At 37.1% G+C, this 23,340-nt stretch overlaps 1 protein-coding gene across 3 annotated transcripts in view; it reads right to left on the reverse strand.

Moving 5' to 3' along the window:
• Positions 1-23,340, reverse strand: part of LRP1B (LDL receptor related protein 1B) — a 780,133-nt gene that overhangs the window by 307,019 nt on the left and 449,774 nt on the right. For all 3 annotated transcript variants that reach the window (XM_076343117.1, XM_076343116.1, XM_076343115.1), the window contains 3 exons: positions 6,131-6,353; positions 3,012-3,183; positions 887-1,030 (listed from right to left, as the gene is read on the reverse strand). In XM_076343117.1, coding sequence (XP_076199232.1) covers positions 887-1,030; positions 3,012-3,183; positions 6,131-6,353 — 539 coding nt within the window. The remainder of the gene's footprint in view (positions 1-886; positions 1,031-3,011; positions 3,184-6,130; positions 6,354-23,340) is intronic.

Genomic DNA, 23,340 nt, shown 5'->3' on the forward strand with positions numbered 1-23,340 from the left:
ACAAAACATGGACACCAATATTTCCTCTTTCTGAGGAGATTTTTACAATTTAATCAAGTAGGTTAATTGCAAATAACTGAAGCTTAGTAAGGTGATTTTCTTTCCTTAAAGATACTCATAGATATCCTTAGATCCTTAGTACTATCTATATACCTCTTAAAATTTTCAAAGATATATACTTTTCCTAATGCCTCTCAGGGTTTTCTGTTGGAATTGTTAGTGAAAACCATATGAGGTTTGACTGAGGTCAAATATATCCATCTACCAGCATCCATCGAAGTATCTAATTGCATGCCTTTCATCTGAACTAAATCAATGCCATTTGATTGAGAAACCAGGCAAAATTAGGTATTCCCCAAAATTTTCAGGACTGTCCTGTTGGCTGTAGGTGACCAACAGATTGTGTATACCTGATGTTAGGTATAACCATAGTTATAGAAATCAAACTTGCTTTCACAAAGTATGAGAAAAACCTTGCTTGACTTATTCACACGAATGGTCTGCTTCTGAGTTACAAGTTGATTGTATGGGTAGAAATTAGGTGTGACAAACTATTTAACAGCATTTCAGTACCTATGTGCTGTGAGAATACATAGTATATAAAGAAAGAGTAAGACTGATTAACTTAAAACCCGTGATAATTTTTAGAATTCTTTAAACAGCGTCCCAGGTTTAATTTGTCCCTTGTATGAACTAAGCCAAATCACATCATTTTAAGGGAATGAAAGGAGTATATGAACAAAGTGTCAGGTATGTGTTGCAAACAAATTTTACCCAAAAACGGCCCATGTGATTTCTATTGTTATTGATAAGCACGTTAAATAACACCCAGAACTATACCCTGAAATATTAGCAGCTGGCAGACTCTTTGATTTAAATAACGTACTTTTGCATGACCTGCCATCACTTCCCAAGATGAAGCCAGTCCTGCAGCGACAAGTCCGTGCTTTGTAGTTGCTGCTGAGCAGACAGATGTGTGAACATCCCCCCGGCATTCCATATGGGTCCACTTCACATGCATGGCTTCGGACTACGGCGAGTGAAAAACAGCACGATTGAAATCCATTTAAAGCAAGATAATTATATGCACCAGCATGTAGAAAGTTTAGGCAGGAAAAAAAGGGAATTTGTGTCACAGTAAATTTGTCCCCAGAATATAACTACAAAAGAAGTGGTTTTTTTAAGGTGATACCCAAAGCAGACAAGTAATCCCAAGGGCCATCTTGTGGCTATTAAGCCATACCCTACAGTGTTGTATGCCATCACCCCTTTTTGAATAAGCTTCTGCACAGCGTTTGCCAGGCAGCACTCCCCTGGGGTGGCTGACACCCTTCCCCATTTTTATTTGGTGCTTTGGTTTATTTGGTTCGTTGGTTGGCTTTTTGAGAACAGAGTGAACCCAACGCCAACGCAGTTTGCTATTCATTCAACTCCATTAGACAGCACCTTTCTGAGGCAGATGCCTGTGCAGAAACTAAAGAACAGAACGAGCCTTGTAGCATTTTTCCATATTTGTACAGTTGGGACATAAATCCAGCTGAAGAAGCCAAAGAATTCCTTTCCCTTGACTCCATATTTTCAAATGCACGGTTCTAAATTAGCAGACTAATATATCAAATAAATTTTTTTAAACTCTTTAAGGTAAATCCAATGAGAAAACAAAATCTATCTTGCTATCCTACATTTACTAAGCTGGCTTACAACAGGCCAGTACAACAGTATTTTAGCTCAAAAAATGTTTTTCTCGTCTCTCTCCTTTCCCTCAAGCTTTTGAGTTGTTTTTAAAAAAAGTAATCAAGTGGTTTAAGGTCGATATTGTTAAAGGCATACAGAAACTCTACCAAGCTGAGACAGCCTTTACAGCGAATCTTGACAAGCAACAAACACGTCCATTCAAAACAAAAGAAGTAGCAGAGTGAGCAAAGGGCAAGAGGACCAGAGTAATCACAGGATGCAATAAAAGATTACACTGTGCTCACGTCTCTCCTCTACCCAACCTCTCTGACTCCCTCAGGGGTACAAGAGGAGGGCCTATAGCAAGGAGAGAGTCTTTGCAACCTCCTTCGGCCACCGACATCTGCAAATCAACGCCCTCAGCTATAGGGTGAAAATTAGCTCACCCAGTCTACATCAATTTAGAGTTTGTTACCACTTCAGAAACTTCTCTAAAAGCAGTCAGTCTGTTTAATAACATTGACATTGATCACCAGAATTGATGCGTTTGCTTTTCTGTCCAAGCAAGCATGGCAAGGATTTATTGCTATCAGTCATATCAAAAAATTCTCGTGAAGTATCACTGTAAACATTTTGGATCTTGCTATCTTTGCACAAAGCTCCCACAAATCGCACTGCTGCTCAGAATGCAGAAAGTATGCGATCCGAGCCATGATTAGAGTCATACAGGACTATGGACCTCAGAAATTGCTATTTTACCAAAAACTCTGAGATTATAAAGAGTTTTTCATTCTAGACAAAAATGAAGATTTCTTTCACAAAAGGCAAAGATGATATTTATACAAACCAAGGAAAACTTAACAGCAATTTCCTATCTCACCAGTTGCTGTGCTGGCAGTTAGGCAGGCTAGCTGCCCACATCTCCATGCTTTTCTGGCCACCCCGAAGACGGGGGCTCTCTTGAGGTTCGTAGTCTGTCTGAAAAGCAGGCCCAGAGAAACCAGGAATCTCTGAGGTCCGAGAGCCATGTGTGGACGGTATTGGACATCTAACAACTAGGAAGGTGTTAAATTCTGAAAGCGTTAAGCGTGTGGAGCCAGAAAGCTTGCAGACCAGTGGCCCTTGGCAGCTGTCCGAGCTGAACGCTCAGGAAGCAGTTGTGTTAGGAGCTTAGAGACGCAGGAAAACCGGGCAGATGAAGAAGCAACGGAGAGTTTTGCTGCAGTGACAAACTTTCACTGAATCTTCTGATATATTTTTCTGGAAGAACCTTTTTAACCACACATCCACCTAATATCTGGTTTTACGTTTCCTAGAAAGAGGAATTTTGATCTTACCTGCTGTTTGAGTTCTTTTCTGGTATACATGGATCTCTTTAGCATTGTCAAGTCTAGCAAGAGACTGAACATCAGTGCCATTATACCTGTTTACTCGTAAAATGTTGAGGTTATCTGAATTGACTGTATATAAATAGCTTTCAAATACTGCCAAACCACAAAGATGCCTAATCTGGAAAAGAAAAAAAAAAAAAAAAATAAAATCATTATTTTAGCTGAATATTTTAGGTACATCTATTATTTGTAAACATCAAACATTACTGTGAATTGTACGTGCTAAACTGTACAAAAGGATTTCTGAATACGTCGACAAATATTTGTAAGTAATAAACACAAACTACACTACAAGTATAGTTCACATTCTTGCAGTCCGAAGTTTACAATTTGAAAAGCTTTGTACAAGAAAGGCAGAAAATTAAAAATATTTAGCAATCCAAATTCATTTATCCTCTGAATTTCCCAGTTTGTGTTTTAAATTAAAAGCTCCTACATACTTTAAGTGCAACAGCTTATTTTAGTATTAACTAGTATTAATTAATAGTAACTAAGATAAATTAACTAATATTAACTAACATTAACTAATATATATAGCAAATATAGATATTTAAAACAGTTTATAGGTTGAATTGATGTATTTTTTTATTATGTTATCATCAAAGCAAGGCAAGTAGTGCAAGATATACCCACTGAATATTTTCTTAAGTAAATAAATGAATAAATAAACAAATTCCTTCAGCTATGCTTGTGTTCCTTTTGTGTTGGTGTCTTTGAATATGGTTGTGGTCACACAGTACTGCTTGTTTCTCAAAAAGTGAATTCTAAAATTGTATTAATCTGTGATGTGTTTGTGATACATTGATTAAAGATTACCTAATGTTAGTTAGCCAATCACAAGTCGAACATGAAGTGTTCGATAATCTAGTGGTTGTGCTTGATTTATAGATTTAAAAAAATGTAAAATATTTCATGGACAATTTTGAAAGCTGAGCAAATTAAAGAGAACTTGTTGGCAGACATTCAGATATTCATAGGCTGAATATCTTATTAGTTTCATCAATAAATTGTTCAACACAATGCATTTACTTAGCTCATTTACTCACAAATTCAGACACACATCACAAAAAACCCAAAACAAATGAAATACCCCTGTCGCGCATCAAATATTTCAGTCCTTTCTGTAAATTACCCCCGAGTTGGCCAAGTCTTGCTATTGTATTCTGACCTTACCCAGGAAAAAAAAAAAAAATTGAGATCAATGGAAGTGTTTAATTAAGACCCAATAGAAATTCAATCCAATTATAGTAAGATGGAAAACAAAACAGCCTTGAAAATAATGATGTATCTGTACCAAATTGTTGACTTCTCCTCTGCATTATCATCCTTTCTTCCCTATTTCCATTTGCTCTCAGCTTAAAGCTTTATTATTTAACTCCCATGAGAGCTTTTCTATATTTACACTATTAAAACTATGTGATTCTTTTTACAATACATTTTATGTATTATGACTTAATTATTTGTATTTAATTTATGCATTTGTTGGTTTTTACTTCTCCTGAAGCTTTCCAGCTATCTTATGCATGAATGGAAATGTTGCTTGCTACAAAGAATAGTCCTTTGAAAGCCACGCAGACCATCAATCATAAAAGCCCGTACCATTTGGAAAGTATGTCTTTTGATATGCTTGTACTCATGAAATAGACTTTAATCCCTAAAATTACTTGAGAATAGTTTTCTGGTCTGCTCTTTCCTTGGACTAATGAGGAGTAACTTGGAGTAACCGCCATTCTAAATCCTGGCAAATGCAAGCACAAGATGTAGTGACATCACCAATTTTTCATTTGAGTGGAGAGACAACCAATATGCTTCTCCTTTTGTGATAGCAGTGACCAACCGAAAGGCCAAACTTTTTAATACCCTTCACCCATATTGAAAGAAACAGACATCCTTCTCCTTTCTTAGCTAGTTTAGAGAAGAAAGAAACCCTCTGAACTTGATAAAGAATCCTCTTTTGCATCTAAATTGCAGAAAGAAGAGAAAGAACAAGCATCTCTCCTATGACACCAGTACAACTCAGTTACAAGCCTGTAAAAGTATGTTAGTTGCTTCTGAAAATGGCTTTCTTTTTTTAAGGCCCTATTCCAAAATGTTACCTGGGGAAAAAAAAAAAAAAATTTCAAGATCTTTTATTCTAGAACAACTGGCTAAAGACTGGGAGTAATTTGGTAGAAAATAGGAAGGTGTTTGCTATTTAGCCAGGTGACCTAGACTGTTTTTTGTCACATTTTCTGCCTATTTTTAAATGGTAGTTACACTAACCAGTTGTCTCTTGGTAAACAGTGATTACTTGGAAGCAAGCAAAGAATGACAGCAGAACAGGTAAAATGTTTATTCTGTCTGCACATTTTTACACACTCTGTTTAACCTCAGGCAGAAGCAGATGTAGTCATGGTACCCACACCAGCTCTGGGAGCCCAAGTAGCAACCAGGAACAGTTTGTCTTTGCTAATTTTCCCTTGATTTACATAAGCCTCACAACTTAAGTTCCTTTCCCTGCTACCTACTACCCTGCTCTCCAAGCTGAAGCAACAATTACGGACTGATATACTCCTGCTCAAAGACTCATACAGTCTCAGCATTTGTATTTATGACTCTGAACATCTGGATCAACTGGGAAAAGCATCATTGCCATGAACAAAATATGATTTAAGGGCATCCAGATTGGTCTTAAGAGGTGAATAGCTTTTGCGGTTCTTCTCTTTCACATTCTTGTGCCTTGTAGTCTCTCCTTCCTGAATTGCCAAGGAGATCTTCTTGGCATTAATAATTTACCCCCTGGTATCTTTCCATTGCCCCATATTTTCCCTGCTGAAGTCTTTTACAATGGGGAGTGTGACTTAGATGGTGCATTGTTAATGAGACGCTGCATGGAAGTTTGTCCATAGGTTGCAAAACAGGCTAAATTGCAAATAAAACAAAACATGCAGATAGATCTTTTACTGTCTAACGCATTTGAAGTAAAAAGAGAAAAAAAAAATCTGAAATTACTGTAACTGTTAGCATTATGTACATTTATTTTATTGATATCGTTACTTTTTACTAATTTGCAAATAAATACCTACTTGTCTGCCTTTAATTATTGTATGCCTCTTTCCTCCTTGATAGTCAACAACTTCCACACTGTCCAGGTATATGTCAACCCAGTACACGTATTTATTAACGAGGTCTAGTGCAAGAGCAGTTGGCTGTTCAATTTTAGAGTCTACAATCCATGTCCTGTTCATTCCATCCATGTCACATCTCTCAACTTTGGCAGCATTCCCGTAGTCTGTAAAGAAAAGCTTTCTGTTGAAAGAAAATAAGATGTTTTAAGTTTCAAAGGGTGTGAGCAGAGTACAAAGCTCCTGGTGGCTCTGTGCAAAGCAAGTTTTTGTTCTTCATCATTTCAGGGGGTTCATCTATCAATAACCCATATAACCCATAATGATAATCATATAATTACCAAAAAAATTCACCGTATCTTCTAACAAATTCACAATTACCCAGAATTTTCTTTCAAACGGAACGTACAGAGGTTCCAAACGCATTTCCTTACACCACAGATGCACCATGTAATACTTGTCATTTAAATGGATGGTACTCATATGTACAGAGACTACATTACAATCTTAAATATCTCTTCAACTATTATTTATAAAAAATGGCAAGATAGTTACAAATAACAAAGAGTGGAAAAACCACAAAGCACTTACATGGTTTGGAGAACAATTCATTGCATATAAGGTATAACAAATAGAGCGATCCACACTGTCAGGTTTTTGAAAATATATTTCTAAAGAAGATGCTTTAGTCTATAGTGCATTTGTATCCAGCCTTGGAAGGATGTTCAGGCTTTAAAATGTTTCCACAAGTCCAACGAGTCATTCCATCCAAGAATAAAGGGAAACTACCAAAGACTTAAAATTGCTACTAAAGCTTCCTAACCCGATACTTGATTAGCATGCACTGGGTTTAGTACAGACAAATCAATTCTGATTAACCTGACAATATTTTAACAAGATTACCTATTTGTTAGACTAAATTACACTTGCAATCTGAAGACCACCTTGCCATGACTTTAACATGCTATAAAGAATAATCTGATTCCAGACTGAATGTTACTAAAACTACTTTGAGAATCAGGATTTCATTTTCCAAATGAAGTGAATTATCTCCTAGTTATTGCCACTAATGAGAATAACATTGGATCAACAGCATATAAACCTTGAGATATCTTTATGTTAAAGCGTAGTAATTTATAGCCTTGTAACCTCTCATAGAAATTCAGCACTGTAGTATGTTTTAGGCTGGAAAGAATACATGTTTGCTAAATAGCCAAATGAGACCCATATCCTTTATTATTACCATCTTCAAATAAATAAGAATACATTTTAAATGTAGTTGAAGTGTTTCATGTGCAAAATGTGTAAACTAAAAAATCATTAAAAGTATTGAAGGCAGTAGAATTATCTATAGTATACGTACAGCAGTTGCCAAATGACAAAATGAATTCATCACCGAATCGTAAAATGGGGCTTGAGGAGAATTTGAAAGGTCATATAGTCCATCACCAGGCCATACGGCAGAATAAAGTTTACCTATAACATTCCTGAGGGATAACTTCATTCCTGACAGAAATTTCTATTTATCAAAATCATTTTGAATTCCTGTCTTGTCCTTCATTGTAATTCTGTATCCCAGCTGTACTTTAAGAACATTTTAAAACACACATACTTAACATTCAGGCCCATATAAATCAAAATGTGCATACTACAGATGATGTGCAAAGTAAAAATTATGTCTGCAAAGCAAATGTTTAATTTGGAAGGAAAACAGCCAAAGAATTGTGTGTGTATATATGTGTATACACTTTTTTATATATATATATATATATGTGCATATATGTATTTCATGAGCAATAACAAGGCCAACACCTATTACATTTAAAGTAAGTTGAAAATATGTTACATGTACTCTAGTCTATGATCTGTACTTCTGAGGATTTGATTCAGGTTATTTAATGGAACTTTGTATCTCAGGATTCAAAAAGTCAAACTAAAGCTCATTTTGCAATCATAGAACCAAATGGGTTGCGCTGTGATCAGGCACCCCCCCGTGTGTACATATAAACGCATACATACACGCAGCAACTACAGAGACCTGGAGCTTGACTTCAGACTGACTCTTTACTCGATTGCTTAGTGCACAGTATTCTTATACAAGACTTAACATTTCTACGCGATATCACAGAGTAATACACAAGTCAGAACTAACAATTATTTGCCTTTTACAATTATATTCTCTCTTCAGATCAGACAAGAAATAAAACGTTTGTACGTCAAATGGAACCAGTAAAGAGCATCTCATTTAAGATGCTTCTCCAGCTTTCAGGGATGGGAGGTCATTTCTTTGTTTTCTAAATATCTGTTTTATATTAACATCATCTGTGCTAAGGAAGCTAGCATGACTTCATGTGTAAATGACATACTTTTCATTTTAAAAATAATTACTCTTCTCCTGGAGACTGACGATAATAAAACTTTATCTTTTAATGTAGAGGCAAAAGACAGAGCGAGAAAGTAGTTGCCTAACTGCTGCCGTATGATCAAAGTGTACAGAAAATTAAATTAAGAAAATTAAATGCTTTACCATGTAATCTTGAAATGCAATTCTGTATTTAAAGACTAATGCAGATTTTTAGAATGAGGTTTAAATCGGAATTGCATTTATAACACACGAAGCTGACCCACAATTACACTGTATTTCCTTTGCCTTGGGAGTTCTCAAGGATGCACTGTAGTAGTATTTATTTCAGCTCAAGACTAATTTTCCTGCTGACAAATGGTGCTGGATTTGCTTATCCATTTTCAGCAGGGGGTGGTGAAATCTTTTACCGATTCACAGAGCAACTGCAGCAGGAATACTGACCACGTGCATTTCCCTGTACAGCCCAAGCACTATGGATTAGTACTGACCTTAAGGGACCACCTCTAACAGGGACAGGGCGAGCTATGTGCATTACAGCCTTTATTTCCTGAGACTACCAGTGATGCTAATTGAGGCTGCTATAAAACAGTAAAAATTTTGGCACTAAATTGAATTTTATTAAGGCACGTTATCTTTTGAAAGCTACAGACTTCTTCATGCATAGAAATTCTGAATATTCTCCTAGCTCTTTGAAACTGTACAAACCCCATGTTCTGCCCATTGTTAATCAAGAACAAAAAGGGCCATCTTCTTCATCAAGTCCAGGTGCTTTGCAGGCATCCTGTACTACTCTTTTTTCAAACTTCTTAAACTCATAAAAGTACTTAGTTGTTTTGACCCAACGTTCCATCCAGAAGTTCTCCAGAATGGTTTCATTGTTGTTCCAACAGTTAGGAATCTACATCTAATAACTAATGATGGCATCTTCAAGGCTAAATTATACCTACTGATTTCTGCAGCACACTTATTTGGCTTAAACTGTTTTTTTCACCTGTCTTCCCCTCCAAAGGTATTTCTAGATGGCAATCAAATTCTTTCGCTCTCTGCTTATCTTGAGCTGCTAGGTAAAGGAAGTCAATCTTTCTCATCTCATAAAACAGGCTCTTTATGTTGCCCTTCTGTGCAGTTATTCTAATTTTAGGTCACGTTATTGAACAAGCATGGTCAGCACTGGATGCGCTCGCTGCTCCAGAGAGGAGTTCACTGGTGTCTGTACAATGGCACTGTAACTTCCCTGCAACAGCTGGAGATTCAGCCATCACTGGGTGACATTTCCTATTTTCACAGCTCTATTACACTGCTGATTTACAGTCATCCTCTCACCAGCTATTACATACATCCTCCTCCCTCCGCTGATTTCCCAGGGTTTAGCTGACTTTCTTCAGTCTGTGAAATACAACCCATTTCACAACTCAACAACTTAGTCTTAAAAAGTTACGGTTGGAGTTTTTCCAACAAGAGTTTGGTTTCAACTAGGAAAACACAGGGAATATTCCCTCCACATCTGAGCAACGGAATCTCTATAACATTTTAAAATATCCTCAACTGACAAACCCACCGACTGCAAATAGCAATAAAGTCATGTTACTAAATAAAACTAATTCCAGAGGAGAAGAATGCCATCATGAGATAAAAGTGAACTTCCCAGTCCCTGTTCTCATACCAGTGGTCACAGATTCATCTTTCCTTCATTATCAGGCCCCGAGAACACATAAGGAGGCCCTCAAAAGGCCTGCTGTTCTTTCCTGACAGAAGACATCTGTCCTCGATAGAAACTTCCTTTCAGACCCAGATAATTGCTATCTTAGTTCAGCTGCCAACTTTATATGCCCCCCTTATCACCATTGGTTTTGTCCAGCAGCTTCTCTCTTGCCACTTCCTTTTGTTTTCCAAGCTTCCAGTCACCGCATTCATAATCCACCTATTTAATTAGCCAAGAAAGAAATATGTTTCCTTGTAAAGCTACATTTGGGCATTTGGATGACTGAAAACTCTTAATTTCTGATGCACCTAAGAAGCCAAATACTGTGTAGCACAATCAGATGTTTGGGGGGCAAAATTTCACAATTCTGCAACTCCTTGGCAAAAACCCCACCACCCATGTATGGAACAATAATATAAGGTATGATGAAGTAGTTTTCAATTTTTTCCTGACACATACAACTGTGCTTCACAGTTACGTGTGTTCATGTGCCACTATTATTGTTTTTTATTCTTTATTTCCCTCCTCAGTCTCTCATTACTCTTTGTAATAGGGAAGAGGTACATTTGTCACCATCTCCAGAAGCTCATCTATTCAGCCTCCAGGCCTCAGACTCTAAACTGTTACCTGTATAACTCACAAGCCAGCCTATTCCCACCTCTTATTGCTCCTTTCATTCCCAGCTTATCTTTTAAACCTCAAGTGCTCCTTCAGTGGACCTACAGAAGAGGAATGTGTTATTGTACAGTAACCTCAATCTCTTATGAGAAGAAGCAAAACAGTTTCAGGCATGCCCAAACAGGACAGAGGTGCAGAAGATACACCATCACACATCTGATAGTATGGCATGGTTTAAGACCAAATGCAAGAGTGGAGGCTAAATGGACTCAGGTACCAAAACACTTTAATCACACGTGCATCCAAATTACACACCTTCCTTGCTCTGCAGGAGGGAAGACATGGTATCCTATAGAGTTACCTAAAGCTCATATTTTAAGGCTACTGCCAACGAGACCCAAACCATCCCAGCTGCCACGTAGCAGTCAAATGGCAATGCCAGGGAAAATACCATCTTTTCCCTCTCCATCTGTTTCTCTCTTTCCCTGGTCTTCTCTTATCAGAGATAAAGATGTGTTAGCATAAGCACTACTTGGTAGGAGAAGTATAAAGATTACAAATACACATGCATTTAAAGGACAGCACCTTCTACTTAAGCTGAAGAACCAGTAAGGATGTTCTTCTGAAGTAATTACAGGTCCACTAGCTTAATCTCAAGAAGGTGGGAATTGCTGGGGCAGATTTTGAAGGGAAGAATGACAGAGAGCTTGGCAGTTCACGGGGAAGAGTCAACTGCAATGCAAATCTATCAGAGGTAAACTAATATAGTATATATAGAAAGAAGGCTGCTTTCTTAGACAAAGTTACTGCCCTGGACCAGACCTATCTAGATTATAGTAAAATAGTCAATAGCATACCTCAACAGGAGCTAAGAGTAGAAAGAGCAGTATTTAATTTCCAGAAATTACACTGAAAGGATCGTTCTCAAGACAGAAAGCTACTAAAGATACTCCGTTAGTCTTGGGAAAGTGAATGAGCGACAAGAAGTTGGAGTCTTTTTTCTAATTTAGAAAAGGGATTACAGTGGGGGAAAAAAACTCTGGAGTAACAGAAATGGGGTGAAATTTAATCTGTTTAGAACCTAATGAGAAGACGGTTGGCATTGAGCGGCACCAGCCAGATACATTGTAGGACAAATTGTAAACACAGAAAGATACACTGTAGGATAACTAAAATTATGAGGACTGTGGTGAACAGGGAACCTTCTTCAGAGAAGGTGATCAAAACACCTAATTAAAAAGACTGTGTGAAAACATCTGTGGGATGTTTGTAAACTTGTAAATTTCTGCTTGTAAATTAAAGCTTATGGTATCAGGATCAACTTACTACTTACGGATCTACTTACTGGAGTCTCAGAAGGGGACTGCCATGCAGTCCTGTATCTGATTTCTACTGAATTTAATCAAAACAAATGTGATTTGATTTAATTTACATTGCATTTGATTACTAGAATGCTTTACAGCATGGTCCAGGAATATTTTCCCCTCTGTTGATGTTTAATACTCTGTTCAGTATTCTTTTTCATCTGCATCTAAAGCAAAAGAAATCAGCCACACTCAGATTTAGCCCATTTTTGGTAGTAAAGAAGCCATGACCCTTAGCGTACCAGACAAATCTTAGGTACTTGAAGAGTACTACTTACTAACACACCCACATTTAAAACAATTGCCAGGTTTGGGGAAAGGCAAATTTTTCCCCAGGGCAGGAACGTAAAACCCATTGGACTTGGGCATGTGGGTTCCTCCTCCCCCCAGCTTCTTTCTAGCGCAATGCAGCACCCATCACCTTGAGGATAATTTCTCCTTGCAAATCCATGCTATTTTAGGGGGGTTAGAAACCAGCAGGCTCTCCAGCAGCGTGCCTTAATTTTTGTAACTGGTTTTGGAAGGAAATATTGGATCGATGTTTTTTGGGCTACATAGGAGAGAAATTCTATTAAAGCTCCTCTGTGATTTCTGCAATGTGAAGGAGGACATTTGTTCCAAATGTTCCTAATATTTTGGAATCCTGGCAATGAGTGCATAAGAGTAAAATAATAGTGGTTTCTTCTCATTAGAGAGCTGAAGATTAGTGCCATGCAGGAAAAGTAAAACAAACAAACAAACAGTTAGACAACTCATTCTCACCACAGAGCCAAGCTCAAATCACTGCTTGTTGCACAACAGAACATGGGCAAAATCAGCAAAAGCTCAACCCAAGTGCCTTAGGGGGGACATTTGTAATAAAGTACCTTTCTCTTTACATGGAAATCACCAGTTCAAACAAAGGTTTTCTTATTTGCAGTAACAGGGATGGCAATCTGAGCAGCAAACAGGGTAAAATAGCTGTGAATTTGGGGACGGATTAAATAAAGAGCAAATCCGGTTCACTGCTAAAGTAGCTACAAATTGTCATAATCTGTGGAGTTCTTATTGAACAGAGCAGCACAACATGGGGGAAAGGAGAAAAATCCTGAAACTGTTTTTTTTTTTTTCCCTACTAAAACTGTCCATCTGTAGAAATACGCCTAGTATAAAGCCAAATTGGCTTGCCATCAACAGGACTCCCCCCCCAATATAATTTCCTTTGACATATAAAAATATGCATTTTCAGAGATGTTATAAAGGGAATGTAACATGATAATTCAGGACTGTGATTTGTTACATTGCTGTGACTGTGTTCTACTATTGTTTTATCTTACCAAAACAAAATCCAGTGTAGAATTTTGAGTTTGATCCTTTTCACTTTTGAGGGGATAAAAGCCTTCGCTTTCTTTGGTCTTAGGGATGGCAACCAAACATACATAAAATAAAGTTTTTTTAAAGGTCATAATGACCCTTAAAGAGTTTTGTCCCCTCCCTTTTCCACCCAAATATGCTTTCTCTGCAGGGAGGTAACTGCAAAAGGCACTCCAGTGCACCTACCTACCACCTCTGGGTGCAGCAGGAATAGTATATGATAGTAAGATGTACAGCTAACTTTGTATCTTATGATGTCTTTCCACGGTTTCAATTTTCTCTCACAAGTTATACTTCTTCACACTCAGAGTAAATACGTAGCAAACCCATATCAACCGTACCATATTGTCTTTCTTGCTCCACTTATGAATAGGTGTGAGTTTCTGTACATGCTAAAAAAATGCACGCCTGGAATATAACACCAAAGACAAACACCCACAGAAATGAAAATTCAATTCATAGGTTTTGCTAGAGGATAAAAATGAAAAGAAAGTTTGTCTTACACTTATTCTTGTCATAATAGTGAAGTCTGGGTTTTTTCCCCCCATCGACAAGATTAAAGCTATGAGACGTACTCTTGAAAACCTGCATCCCTTAGCATATATCAAATTTATACTTGCTTAATCTGCTTTCTGTCTAAAGACAATTCAATATCCTTTCATTAAAGCCATGTAATTACCTTGAGTAATTTTATGCAGCAATGGTGCATTTTCATTGTATTTCTCTTTCTTCTGAACAAAAGGATGTTGTTTGAATTTTGAAAATTTATTCCCAATATAAAATTATAGGAAGGCAATCCAATTTTACCTTTTATGTCACTTTTTTTTCATAAATATATGCAACGTTTTAATGACTTATTTTTAATTGAAAGACACACTGCAGACGTATTCATGGATTCAAAGGGCCCTGAACATTAGTATTTAATTTGTCCAGTTATTGCCATTCATCTGAAAATGTATGGATTCCGATTTAAATCGGATGCAGAAATCTAGAAGTAGAGTCCTTTCAGACTGTATGTGTATCTGCCCATGTGTTACTACAAGCTCATCAGAATAAGAATAAAGAAACACTGATTCTTCCCAGTTTATCACAAACCAGCTGTGCCAAATTGCTGTGTTGATCCACTGAGAAAATTCATTTTTTAAAGACACTCAAACTGTCATGTAACATGGTTTTGTATCACCACTTAAGTAGACTTTTAACGTGACAGCCAAAGAGTACCAAGAAGTCTTTATAATATTTTAAAAATAGTCTATATAAAACCAAAACTATTTCACAAACAGACTTTTATGTATTTATAAAACGTGTGTTTACATCCAAGTCATGCACACGCTGCTGTTAGATATCCTTCAATCTGTAAGTCTGAGCCTGGAGAGAACATGATGATGAATATAGTTCTTGCATTATCCTGAGTAATTATTTCTGAGGATTAGATGGTTAATTTCAACTGCTGTATGTTTTATCAGATACACAAGATGCAGTGAAATAATTTTGCCACAGAAAATTGAAATTCTGTTTCTTCATTGGAAACTCAGGATCTCACATATATGCTATCATTCAAACTCAACTAGAGATATGTATTTTTGATGTAATATTTTTTATTATTCTCCTTTGAATGATTTCTGGAGCAACAAAATGGTGCCACTTGATCTTTTCTACTACTTACATGAACCCAAGTACACAGCAGAATACACACATTCAAAGACTTATTTTCAAAGATTTAATTAGTATTGTACTGAAGCTCTTTCACAGAAAAAAGAAACACTACTTTTCCTGAAGCTATTTAATTTTCATAATATATTATTATACGTAGTCAGACCCTATTTTTTCTTCCACTTAATAAACAACCTTTTCCTTTAGTTGAAAAGAGACTATTTTTAAAATGACTTTTTAAAAATAGAATTTTTTTTTTTGGGGGGGGGGGGGGAGGGAGAAAGTTTTCATTAATTTTTCAGTACTTGTAGGGAAAAAATAGAAAACAGAAGACCCCTGAAAAGTGTGTCTGACTTGCAGCCTGATGAAACTCAGGCTAACAGGAAAGCAGTCTGGAGCTTGGCAGGTTAAACTTTTGTCCTAGAGCTAAGTTCAGCTACGGAGCAAATCAGGACAGCACTAGCAGTAACTCGCTTTTTAAAAATGACTGTCTAGACACAGGAGGCTGTTATTTCCCAAACACAATCCCACTCCTTCAGTGGCTCTTCTTTCCCAGAATTTGAGACATGGCCCTTTCAACCCAGTTTGAGAAACATTAGTTATATGGGCTGTTTGGCACAATGAAATGCAAAAAATTTACCCATCCAGTTTGTCAGAGATTTCAAATCATGTTTTCTACATCACCTACATCTATCACAATAGATACCTACTTTAAACTAAGAATGCTTTGTCTTCAAATTTGTGATTTGTCAACCAACTTTTTCTATTTAGTGTTACAGAGAATGAAAGAGGCAGCATTTTTGCAATATTAATTTATTTAAAATTTATTATTAATGTGAAAAATAAATTATGACAGTTCTTCTGCCTTGGTATTTTATGACCTATACCAGATTAAATGTCAGTAATAGTTGGCATTTGAGAACCTGTCTCATCCATCTCATACAGAAAATGCTACAATAATCATCATTATATAGGATGATATTAAATTAAGCAAAAATCCACTGTTTGCAAGCTTTAGAACTCTCAGGGCTCCTCCTTCACAGGCAGACCTGAAGAAAGGCTAGGATTATATTTAGAGGTGTACTCTTTAGATCCCAAATGCTTCAGACCCCAGTTTTGAAAACTGATGATTTAAAGTCACGATGAATTAGCAGTCAACAGCAAGGATGGGGATTTTCTTCTTTCCAACAAATTCATGGAAGAAGATTGTATCAGTGGCTATTAAATGCAACGATGTTTCTAACTCTGAAAATCACAATACTGTACACTGCTGGAAGCTGACAGGTTTGCTGTGGGAACTACTGCTGTACGCTTTTTTTATTCTTACTTACTCATCTAAGCCTGTCATTTTGGTACAGTTACGAAAAGTCACATCTAGGATGCTATGCTATGGGACTAGTGCTAGTATGTTCTTCAATACCCCGTTCTCAGAGCTCTTGGCTTAAATATAAATCATTAAATACAATCAGTGACATCAAAGCTGAAGACGATTTTGGATGAAGACAGAGGCTATACTGTAGAATAACTAATTTGACAAACAATACACTTTAAGTTTGTATTTTAAATATATATATATAAAGTTTTAGTTTATATTAAAAATATACTTTAAAGCAATCTTTACATGTGCTAATAGTTTCACCTTATTGCCAAAGGGAAGCAAATACTTTTCATATTTGATCTACGCAAGCAAACACTGCTTGAATCCTTAAGCTAGTTTAAATGGCGCATATGGCTATTTAGCGCAGTGTAGAACAGAAAATAGACAGCCTGTATTTGACAGCAATGGACAGAGCTGATCTTTATCTCAACATGCAGCTTTCCTTTGGGATGAAACAGTAAACTTTGCAGGTTAGGGAATTACTACACTCTAACTGACAATTCCAGTTGTGAACAGCAATGAGGAGGTACTCAGGGCTCACCAAGGAAAAAAAAAAAAAGTATCTACCCAAACTGTAACAGCTGTTCAAGATGAAATAAAACCAAGATTCTCATCCGACACTTCCATGTTCCTGTTTAGAAATCTCCTTTCTTTAATGTTTTTTGTAAAGTAATAAATTTTGAAGTAAATATTAGAACTTGCCCTACAGCCTGAGTTTCTGATCAAATACCTTCTGCTGGAGAGATTGGTTCGGACACTGCTGGTCTACGCCAGGCTTGTTAACAGCACATCTTTATGCAGGTCTGCAGAGCCCGAAATCTCCCCACTACAGATTCCTAGCTGGAGCATTATTTAATGTCAGCAACAACCAAATTATTTGATGCCATGCCTCACCTTGGCATTTGACAGCAAGTAAAGAAAAAACAGGCAGTTCTGCTTCCCTATTAACTGCCAATTAAACAAGTCATTCTCTCCCCAAAATTGAACTTGCAAGTTAAATTAAAAAACCCAAACAAACCCAAAAACATAGTCCAGTCTGAAACAAAGATCATAGAAAATGAATTATAAAGTTAATAGAAGGAAAAAGCAAGGCATCATTTATACGGAGTCATAATATTTGAAATTAGATTGGAAGTATTCTATTTGCATTCTTTTATCTCTGCTGAGATCAAAGACTTTAAATCTTCGTGATATTTTTTCTTAAGGCATTATGAAACAGAACTCAATTTTGGTTAAGTGACAACGAAATTGGTTGTATTCCACCATGGAGAAGGCTCTAGAGTTTTTGCTGTTGTTACTCTATTCTTGATCTCTTAACCTTTAATTTGCAGCAGCTAGTCCTAGCGGGAAGGCAGAATTATTCATAATACTATTGCTAATTAGTGCCTAATCACTTGAACTAATATGAAACGGCTAGAAAACTGACTGGTGTATATATGGAGGATATAAAGCCAATGAATACTGATTTGAAACGCAAATATAGAAACAACAGAAGGATTTCAACTTTGACTTCCAAAGGTTGCCGTAACTGAGAGCCCACCAGTGACCAGTGACATCACTTGTTATACTTCCACTGTGGCAGAGAGCTTATACAAATAATAATAATAATCCAAAAAATGTTCATGCCTGCTGCTCTGGTTAGCAAATGTTTTCATAAGCTTTACCTCAAAGTTTTGCTGAATGCTATGAAAAATAGAAGGACAAAAAAGTATCTATACATGGTGGTATCTAATAATAAGCAGATACTGATGGGACTAATTAACGGAGACTGTGTGTTTTGATGCTCAAAGTGGTTTTAATTGATCTGGGGCATTGAAACACGCTATCACACATGGTGCATTCATGCACCTACATTAGCGAAAGGATGGAACAGTTTTGTTACTCCGATATTTTATGGCACGTGACAAGATATGGAATAAGATTTAAAACATTTTGTGTTAAAGAATGTTGCATATGGAGTCATTCTGTTGTCTACTTTTTTGTACTGAGAGGTAGATATGACAAACAGAAGCTCAGATACTGAGGCAGGAACAGGTCAGAGCTGTTCCCAGTGAGATCACCAGAACAGGAAAACAAGAGGGAATAAATGCTTCTTGCAGCCCCACACTATGGTCCAACCAAATAGCCCTTTGTTTCTTGGGAGTACTTCCAAAACACGTTCATGCCTCTTACCAAGCTGAGCATAGCTTCCCCCAGCTGAGCATTGACACAAAGGTGTGTCAGTCTCTCTTCTGATCTCTCAGGAGATCAGAAAGTAAGCAGTTACAGTACATCTAGGGAGGAATTTAGGCATATTTCCACATCTTTCTTTCTGTTTCACTAACACTTACCACCACATAATCATAAATTTAAGGCATAACTCAGCAGTTGATGCAGCTGCTTGGAATTTGCAGTATTGTCACTTTTCTCCTGCTCAGCCAAGCTATGATAAAAGGTTATTTTTTAGAGGTTATTTTTTGGTCCTAAGGCTTTTTGATACTTTCGAATTCATGGCAATAGCTAAACATACAACTTCTGAAAGCTGCGTTATCCTCTCATTAAAAACAACTTTATTGCCTATGACAGTAACCATAACAAATATTTTTTCCCCGAGAGTCTACAGTCACATATAGTTTGTTTTCAACAGCTTACATTCTTGTCTTCCCTCACAATTTTCAGTGGAGATTAATTGATTCTTGATTAATATTTGTTGAGTCTCATATTGAGAAAACTAGCACAGTGGTACCGATTAGATGAACTATATTCTCATAGGAGTTACTGAGTGACTCCAGGGCAAGGCTCATTCCCTACCAACCCCTTACATGAACAGGACGTATGGAGGGAACTGCTTTTCGCTCTTTATGTGTGAGCAATGATTTCGTAGACAAAGATCAGAATATTCACATTTCACTCATGTATTTGTAAAGGCCAACCTATGGTGTCTACTTTACTGTTGGAAGGGTATAATGGCTTCCAGTCCTGCAGAATTCTTATTATTTCATAGGAAAAGTGACAAACATTTAGTATCCTCCATTTCTATAGACTTTATTTATAAGTAAAATATCCTTATTCAAAATTACACCTTATCACAGAACTGGTATTTATGCCAACTAGTCAGAGTTAAATTTCATTCACTCAGATAATCAACTGAAAATATGAGAAGCTTAATAAGGCAATTTCCCCTCTGGAAGAAAACAAAATCTGATTTTTCTTAGTACAATACTGATGAAGATCCAATACTACAAACCACAGGCATAGAACCTGACAGTCAACTCTTTTTTTTTTTATTTTTAATATTTTTGTTGGTGTTCATAGCTGTTCAATGAAGAGCATGTGGACAATCAAATCGTATTCTTAGAATAGTTTCAAACCTGATAAAGAATTATTACTCTTCATGAAAAACAAGGATTAACCTATTTTACATCTTTTAGTGGTCTTTCCTATCTCCCATTTATTCAAACACATTTGCAAATATTCCAATGTTTTACAAATGGCTGTAAGAGTACTTCCAGCTTAAATAGTCTTGAAATATACAGTGTTAGTGGTTACTCCAAAATATATTTTGCAAAAATATTCTCAACCAAAACCATACGACCTACGATGTTGCTAATAAATACATATCGTGATTTTAAAATATCAGCAAAGCAAATTGGTGGCTTTTCTTCACGTAGTATTCATAGGCAACTTCTAATCCTGTGTTCTCTCACCTTTCTTAAGGATTACAAATGTTACCTCTGTTCTTCTAAATTTTGCTTGAGAAACTGTTAGTACTCAGAATTAATGAATTTGGTTTGAGATTTTTTGGAAGCTGTTAATCGCCATGAGTGCATGGCATGTCTGAAATTTGAAAGACCCGAAACATGTCTGAAATTTTGCTTATATTTATTTATTTGAGTTATTGGCTTGAAATTTCCCATTTCATTTGAGTGGATGATTCTAATCCTTATTTATTGAATCATCTGCCGCTATTTTCCACATGAAGCTTGTCTCATTTCAAGAACAGTGAAAATCTGTGCTGGCATGACAAAGTACTTTATAGAAAAGCCATATCTGTAATACACTTGCTGTACTTGTTACAGAATTTTGAACATAAGTAATGAATTAAACAGGAGACTGCAGAAAGCAACCTGGGAATCACGGGATTAAAGAGGCTGTCAGCCAGTCCAGAGGCATAGCATCCAATTCTGCTCCAAACACACCTTTTTTATTTTTTTTTTTTTTAAGATGTTAGTAAAATTTATTAGCACAAAATTATGTACTATCCTTGTTTACAGAAACGATTGAAGGGATTTAGCTGAAACAAAACCAAAAAACCCCCAGTTTTCCCTCTGTCCCCTAAAGAACCCACAAAACAACCAGCCATGGGAAAATTTTACCAAATTATGTAACAACAACAACAACAACGACTATTTCAGGGAAATACTGAGCAAGTTTGTATCTATGTCTATCTATCTGTATGTCTCTACCTGGCAGACACCTTCAGCTACGAGATTGTGACTCCTGCTCCACACCTGCTTGTTCTCCAGGGGGAAAAGCACGGCATGACAGCACATTCAGCACGGAAAGGACTCCATAAAGTCACAAACCATTACTGGATTAATAACACAGAAAAGTAAAGGCCACTTTACTACTTCCCTTCCCCTCCTGCCCTAGCCCACTCACGGGTCCGGCGCCCGCCCACACCCAGGCGGCCTCGTGGGGAAGAGAGGACCTGCCCCAGGGAAGGAAACCTCCACCTGCAGAGCAGCTCTGACACGCAGCCGCAGGTTAAAAATCACCCACCTGAGTGGGTCTGCACCAGGCTGTGCACGTTTCTGAGGACCGGGGCCATGCCGGACCTCCTCACCCCACATTTCACTTTGTAATCTGCAATGATCCAGTTCCTGGATTAGCAACTCAAGTAAGAAATTTCACAAGCAATTTCGAAGCAAGCGCACAAATCTACTTCCCGATTACTCTTCTAAAACACAGAAAATGTAGAGATCTATTAGCAGCACTGACTCCTGAGCACAGCGAGGAGAAAGAGGTAGCAGGTTTGGATGGGAGGGGGAAACCAGTACACCCTAGTGATACCTGCATACACCTTTTCTGTAATAATTCTTTCAAATACCAACCTACAATATGTAGAATTAGACAGGAAGACAATTTCTGAAAATGACTAAACTGGAAAAAATGAAGAAAGAATTGCAGAAAAATAAAATAAAAAATACTTTTCTGGCCTAGTATTATACTCATGTGCAAAATAATTAGATTATGCCAGCATGAACTGATGCATTGATAGCTGAGCTCTCCAAGCTACCTCACAAATTTTAATACCAATTCTAAGACAATTTTCACACTCAAAGAAGTGACAGTTATAGCTCATGGCATTGAAAATACAAGAAAAATGGGATTCCAGCATATTTATGATGCACTGCACCTAGTCTCACAGGTTTTTATATGCCCAACCTGCGTAAGTGGTCACTAACTCACTCCTCCCCTGCTCCAAGTAGCATTGCTCCCCTCAGCCTCCAGGCCACTGGGCACATGGTGATGAATACAGTTGCATTTTAGAGCTAATTAACTCATTCATTTTAGTAATTAACAAATCATTTAATTTTAGGAAAAGAAGAAACAATATAAAAGCCAATAATAATGCTGAGTACATTGTATCACATGTGCTGTGGTGACAGCAGAAAAGGAGGTGAACCCCTCTTCTTCTAACACTGGGCAGGGAAGGGAGCTACACGCACCAGACCAAGATTTATCAGTGGAGGTATCTTTTGTTAAAGCAACTGATACAGTCTGAGGAGAAGATTCCCTTTATGGTAGGCAACCCTTCAAGTCTGAAAGCATATCATGGTGTGCCTACGTGTCAGGAAGGTTTAACTTCTTTCTTTTAAAACAAAATTGATACACGCTGACATGAGTGGAGAGTGGATCAGAATACAGTCTTGTGGGTTTTGGAGAGGGGGGGGCAGCGGGCTGTTTGCTTGCTTGCTTGCCAGCCAAAATGAAAGCAATAGTCTACAGGCATAATTAAAATATATTTCAAGACTATTTTTTGTTATATTTGTACATTATTTTATTTGCCGTCAGAAAAATAATTAATATCTACTTTGCATATTAATTGCAATAGCAGTTAATTTACTCTAATCAGCCTGAGGTGAAGGGAGCACAGATTAACTTGAGGCTTTTTTTCCCCCCATTTTGCTTCAACATAATTGTCTTCCTCTGACATAACCCCAGTGAATAATCTTACAATCTCCAGCACTATTTTAATCACTCAAATTCCTTGCTGCTCTCTATGACAAGGTGGAAGATAGCTTGGGTTGGGACGTACAAGACACCACGGGCTGCAGAACAGTTATCTCCTTTCTTACCTTATTAAATGATGTGTTCCTGGTCTTTCCACTTTTTATACAAAATAAAAAAGAAAAAAGGAAAAAAGAGAAGAGCGGTAAAGATACTACTTTATATTCTTTAAAGGTGTTCCTGCGTTCAGCAACCAGTAATTGCTTGATCTAGCCTGCTTCTTGATGATACCTGACAAGGGACGTGCTTACTTGTCAAAGCATAATGGAGAGAGAGCAGGGGTGACAAGCAGCACAGCAGATCGTATGGTGCTCAAATCCCAATGAAACCACTGGCAATTTAAAGGATAAACCACTGGGAATTAGTTGTGCAGATGCCTTTGAAAATCCTGATTGCTTTCTTCCCATGTCTAAACATCTTTGAAATCCCGTCTTCATCCCTGGGAAGTCAGATTCAAACAAGAAT

Source organism: Aptenodytes patagonicus, chromosome 6 (genome assembly GCF_965638725.1).
Source record: "Aptenodytes patagonicus chromosome 6, bAptPat1.pri.cur, whole genome shotgun sequence".
NCBI classification, from domain to species: domain Eukaryota; kingdom Metazoa; phylum Chordata; class Aves; order Sphenisciformes; family Spheniscidae; genus Aptenodytes; species Aptenodytes patagonicus.